The sequence below is a fragment of the Acanthisitta chloris genome, unplaced genomic scaffold, assembly GCF_000695815.1.
Source record: "Acanthisitta chloris isolate BGI_N310 unplaced genomic scaffold, ASM69581v1 scaffold13389, whole genome shotgun sequence".
Classification (NCBI taxonomy): domain Eukaryota; kingdom Metazoa; phylum Chordata; class Aves; order Passeriformes; family Acanthisittidae; genus Acanthisitta; species Acanthisitta chloris.
Window position 1 is genome coordinate 429 of NW_008689856.1, and position 5,595 is coordinate 6,023.

Sequence of the window (5,595 nt, forward strand, 5' to 3'; positions counted from 1 at the left end):
AGCTCTCAGGCACACAGTGGGATTCCCTTCCAACTCAGGATATTCCATAATGTCCCTGGGCATTCTGCTCAAAGCCCTTTGGCTTTTCTCAGGCACCACTGCCAGGCTGGAGGAGCAGCTCACCCATGTAGAGAAGTATGAGACGGTGATGCCACGTGAGATGCCAGTGCCCAGGGGAAAGAGGGACCTCTCTGCACCTCAGGTGAGTAGCATCACCTCCCAGACATCAGCTTGGCCCCTGCTGCTTTGAAAGGAATCTGGCTGAGGGACCCTTGTCCCACCATTGGGCTTGGAGCCAAACCACCTTATCCCACCTCTGGGTTTGGAGCCAGACCCTCTTGTCCCACCCCTAGGCTTGGAGCCAGACCCCCTTGTCCCACCATTGAGCTCAGAGCTGGACCTCTTTGTCCCTTTGTCTCACAACTGGGCATGACTTCCTCAACCCAGCACCAGAAGAACAACCTGCTGCCCATTCCTTGCCTTGCTTCCACCTCAGAGGATGGAGATGTTAAAGCAATTGATCAGATCAGCTTTTCCAGGCTGTTTTGAGTCCAATTAGGACTTGCAGAGAGCAGGGTGCACTCTTGGAGAGAGGAGGCTGCTTCCTCCAGTGCTTTCTTTGGAGTCATGAACCATCAGTGCCACCTCTTGCAGCCCTTGCAGTGATCTTGTGACATCTGGTCTTCCCTCAAGGAGGGTTTTGTGAAGCCTCATGGAGCTGTAAGCACTTTTCTTGCTGTGTTTGCTGAAGTTGAGGGGGTTTTTTGTCCTTTGGGATAGGGAAATTAGAATCAGAAAGTTGCAGAAATCCACATGAAAGAAGCCAGTGCTGTTTTTCTTGGGAAACCTGGCAATTTGGGGGAAGGGATGGGGTTTGAGTCAGGAGTTTGGAGTGCTTGGTGTTGCCGTCCAGAGGATGATAGTCTTGACCTCAAAGATGCTTTTCTCATTGCCTTAAAGTGAAATTCAGCCAATTTTTTCTATGCTTCATTTTTCTACACCCTAAAAGCACCAACTTCAGTGCCTGAAGGGATGGAGAGGCTGAGGACATGTATTTCCTAGTGCCTTACAGCACGTTCCTCTGTGATTCAAACCCTTCCTGATAAACTAGCTTCAAAAACACTCCCCGAAAGCATCTGTTTTCCCTGCTCTAGAAACCTAAACTTGGCCATGAGATAAACATTCCCCAGGCTAGGCTATTTTGAGACACCATCTGTGCTGGGTGTGCTGGGTCTGCTGGGTGGCTCTGCACTGATCCCCCCAGCAAGGGGAGCTCACCCATCTCAGGGTCCCTCTGTGGCACATCTGTCTTGAGCTGAGTGTGTGCTCTGGGACTGCCATGGAGTCTCTGCTGGGTGGCACCTGTGTTGAGTGGGCCTCGTACCTCCAACACCTGCTGTGTTGAGGTTCTCCTACCTTCCAAGCTATTTTTCCTCCTCTTGGAGAAATGCTGGGTTTGCTCACCCAGTAGAGTTTCTCAGCAAGGCTTGTTCAACACCAAGACCCTCTTTGACATGGAGATGGGTGTTGTCCGTGCCAGCTCCTCCTGGAGCCATCTCTGGCTGGAACAGCCATGGGCCAGGAGCTGATTCCTGTGTTGGGACATGTGGAATTGGTCCAGCAGAGCATCTCCTAGGTGAGGGTTGTAGCAGACCAGTCCACTCTGGCTTCGACTCAATCCAGGCAGACAGGGTAGAGTCCTGGGTCCTGCAGGACAGGATCTCCTGATTGCCAGCCTTCCCACCAGCCATGGGCTTCTTAGCAGGGGCACAGAGGGATGTGTGGCAGACAAACTTGGGTTCTTCATGGAAAGGGACCTGGAAAAGTGAGCCCCATCTCTACTGCCTCTTCCCACCCAGGAAAGAAACACTCTGTGCTGGGGTGGGACAGCAGCATCTCAGCTGGAAGAAATCCCTCCTCTGTGTGCCGTGGCTGTGCTGTGCTGGCTCAGCACCACTACGGAGCTGTGCTGCCTGTGCTCCAAGAGCCTTCCCATCTGGAGCCCTGGCAGAGCCCATGCTAATGAGGCAGGGGGTGATTCACAGCAGCTTTATCAGGACTTCTTATTTTAAACATGCCCTGCGGTCATCTCCCAGAGACAGTCCCTGACCCACCACCCCCTTCCAAGTTCTTTCCTGCCATTCCTTAAGACCTCTTCTGGCCCTAGAGTTGCCAACAATAACAAAGGATCTCTTTGTTGGCAGACAAGGGACAGGACAGCCACATCAGGCTGGAGACGCTGTTCATAAGAGAAGAATTTCAGGGACCCATGAGCATGTTGGCACATTGGCACTGTGCCCATCTGCAGCTGGTTTGGAGGTGCAAACCAGGTGGAATCGAGGGCAGCTGAGTAACAGGCAAACCCTCTCACCTGGCCCTGCTGGAGTTGAGTCAGCAGAACTTTTTGCTCAGTCCCAGCTCCTTCCAGGGTGCAGCTCAATCCCCTGGGAGTGCTGAGCAATGGTGTGACAGCAGGTGCTGTCATCCTCCCCGGGGAGAGGCAGCACACCTCATCCCTGAGGAATGCTGGCCCCATGGGAAAGGTTTGCTTTGGCTTTGGCTCAGCTCTTCACACCTGGATTCTGTAAGAACTGAGGATGTGCCCCCAGGAGAGGTCTCAAGGTGGCTGAGGAGGTCCCTGGTGCTGTGGGTCACTATGCAAGGGACCATCATTCTCTCTCAGTGGTCTCAATGGCCTCTGGTGGTGTGTCCCAGCCTCTGCAGGTGGAGATCACAAGATATCCCAGAGGGAAACAGTTTTGCTGTGGGAACATCTCCATCCTGACGGTTCAGGGCTCAGCTGGCTGAGCCACAGCCATCCTGACCCAGCCATAGTGCTAGGAGGTCACACTCAAGATGCCTTGAGGTCCCTTCCACCAGCACCAGGGTGGTGCCTGCAGGACCTGGCACATGGTGAGACTCAAATCTGCTCTCAGAGGCTGAAGAGAGCCCAAGGCAGGTTGTTCCCTAACCATGATGTGGCATGTTAGCTGTCAGGAAGTCGAGAGCTCTTGGATCTTTGTGGTTCAGCTGGTGAGTAAGTGCTGAACTCAGCCCCCAAAAAAGGAGCTGTGTGAGTGATGAGTAGGAAAGCTCAGAGCCTGGTGCAGCCATCTGCAGCCTTGTGTCAGACACGGGAAACCAGATCTGCTGACTCTGTGTCCTCGTGGGTGACCTGTTCTTGCTCTCAGGATGTGCTGGGGATTTGTGTGATTGCCCACAGGCTTCTTCCTTCTCTGCTGACTTCCTGTGCCTTTTCTGGATGCCTCCAGGCTCCCTGTCCTGCAGCCTCCCTCAGTATGCAGAACCCATCCCCTCACTGGGCAGGATGGGGGCCAAGAGGCCTCTCTTCTGCAGCTCTTGCTCGTGGTGGTCTCTGATAGCACCTACAGCTCCCTAACAGGGGGTTGGAGAGAGGTGGGGGATGGTCTGTCCTGCCATGGCTGCAGGGAGAGGACTAGAGGGAATGACCTTGCGCTGAGACAGGGCAGAGTCAGAGGAGATGTGAGGAGAAATGTTTTCCCTGTGAGGGTGTTGAGGCACTGGAATATTGCCCAGGGAGGTGGTGGAGTCACCATCCCTGGAGGTGTTTAAGAGGTGTCTGGATCTGGTGCTGGAGGATATGGTTTAGGTTTTAGGGGTTCCAGCAGTGACAGGTTTAATGGTTGGAGTTGATGATCTTAGAGGTCTCTTCCAACCTTGATGATTCTATGATTCTGCCCCAACCCTGGCAGTGTTCAAAGCCAGGTTGGCTAAAGCCTTGAGCAACCTGGTCTGGTGGGAGGTCTCCCTGCCCAGGGCAGGGGATTGAGGTTAGATGATCTCTAAGGTCCATTCCAACCCCTAAAATTCTATGATTCTATGATGATTCAATGATTCTATGATTCTATCTTTCATGCAGAGCATCTACCCAGAGCATGTCCTCTACAGCATCCATGCTGAAGGCAGAGAATACCTCCTGTGGCTGGAGAAGAACAGGTGAGTACAGATGGGCACAATGGGGCAGCCTGGGGGACATGCATCCCACTGTTACCATGAGCATCCTCTCTCCAAGCTCTGGTGTCACCGCACCAGTGATCTAAGCCTCAACCCAATACATTTTTTTCCCTCCTTGCCAAACCCACCTGGAAGGTCATGGTCTCACCATGACCAAACTCATCCCCAAAGCTTTCCATCCTGTCCTCAAGAGCAAGGTCACTGCTGACTCCTCTTCCCCACTCGGCAGGGCACTGCTGGGGCAGCACTACACCGAGACACACTACTTGGCTGACGGCACAGAGGTCACAGAGAAGCCAGACACTCAGGTATGGGACTGGCTCTGGGGAAGGAAGCTTTCCCACTCCAGTGGGTCCCATCATGCTGACAACTGGTGCAGGTCCCCTCACAGCTCTCCCCTCTCTTTGGTGACAGGATCACTGCTTCTATCAGGGCCACGTGCGGGGACACAGTGACTCGGCCGTGAGCATCAGCACCTGTGGTGGGCTCAGGTAGGACTCACAGCTCCCCCAGGCACTGCTCCTGGCTGGTGGACAGCATCCAGCACATGCCATGGTGAGTTGGTGTGAGCCTCAGCCAGCTGGAGCTGTGCTGATGGAAGGAGAGCTCAGCTTTCCCCCATGGAAGAGAAGACAACCCTTTTCCTGCTGGAGGTGCTGACCTGGCTTGATGCCCAGCAGGAAAGGCATTTGGCTCTTTTCATAGATTGTAGAATCATCAGGGTTGGAGGAAACCTCTAAGATCATCAAGTCCAACCATTAACCTGTCACTGCTGTAACCCCTAAACCCTAAACCATATCCTCCAGTGCCAGATCCAGATGCCTCTTAAACTCTTCCAGGGCTGGTGACTCCACCACCTCTCTGGGAAATATTCCAGTGCCTGAACACTTTTAGGGGGTTGACTTATGGCAATGGAGACCAGTGCACCACAGGAGGTCTAGGCAGGAGTGCCCTCTGTGGGCAGCAAGGCATGATTTGTCCCAGATCCGTCCTGAATGGTTCACTTGTGAGCCCCTGGACCTTCCTGCTGCCTGAAGTACTGGATACACTTTGTGCTACCACCCTTGGGTGCTGTGCCACAGTTTGCTCCCTCTCAGCCCAGCAGCCATTTGGCAGCTGTGTTTTCATTGGATCATAGAATCCCAGAATGGTTTGGGTTGGAAAGGACCTTAAACACCACCTTGTTTCAAATCCCCTGCCATGGGCAGGGGACCTTCCACTAGCCCAGGTTGCTTCAAGACCCATCCAACTTGGCCTGGAACACCCCCAGGGATGGGGAACCTCCAGGGATTAGACAAGCTTCCTGTTCCACGGCTGCCTCTATTAATTAGAGGAATAGCCTGGTTTGGGCTGGAAGAGACATTAAAGACCATCAAGTCCTAATCCTCTTCTATGGGCAGGGACACCTTCCACTAGCCCAAGTTGCTTCAACCTCCACCCAACCTGGCCTGGAACACTCCCAGGGATGAGACACGTACCACAGGCACTTGCAGAGCTGTATGTGGGGTCTCCATGTCCTGCTTGATACCTCCCCAGTCTGACACACACCCTCTCTCTCCTTCTCCAGAGGGTTTTTCCGGGTGAATGAGACGACATTCC

At 53.6% G+C, this 5,595-nt stretch overlaps 1 protein-coding gene across 1 annotated transcript in view; it reads left to right on the top strand.

Moving 5' to 3' along the window:
* Nucleotides 1-148: 148 nt before the first annotated feature.
* Nucleotides 149-5,595, top strand: part of ADAM8 (ADAM metallopeptidase domain 8) — a gene marked incomplete at its 3' end in the record, with an annotated part of 11,704 nt that continues 6,257 nt past the window's right edge. Inside the window, exons 1-5 of the mRNA XM_009081593.1 lie at nucleotides 149-202; nucleotides 3,902-3,978; nucleotides 4,226-4,304; nucleotides 4,411-4,487; nucleotides 5,564-5,576. Of these exons, the coding sequence (XP_009079841.1) occupies nucleotides 149-202; nucleotides 3,902-3,978; nucleotides 4,226-4,304; nucleotides 4,411-4,487; nucleotides 5,564-5,576 (300 nt within the window). The remainder of the gene's footprint in view (nucleotides 203-3,901; nucleotides 3,979-4,225; nucleotides 4,305-4,410; nucleotides 4,488-5,563; nucleotides 5,577-5,595) is intronic.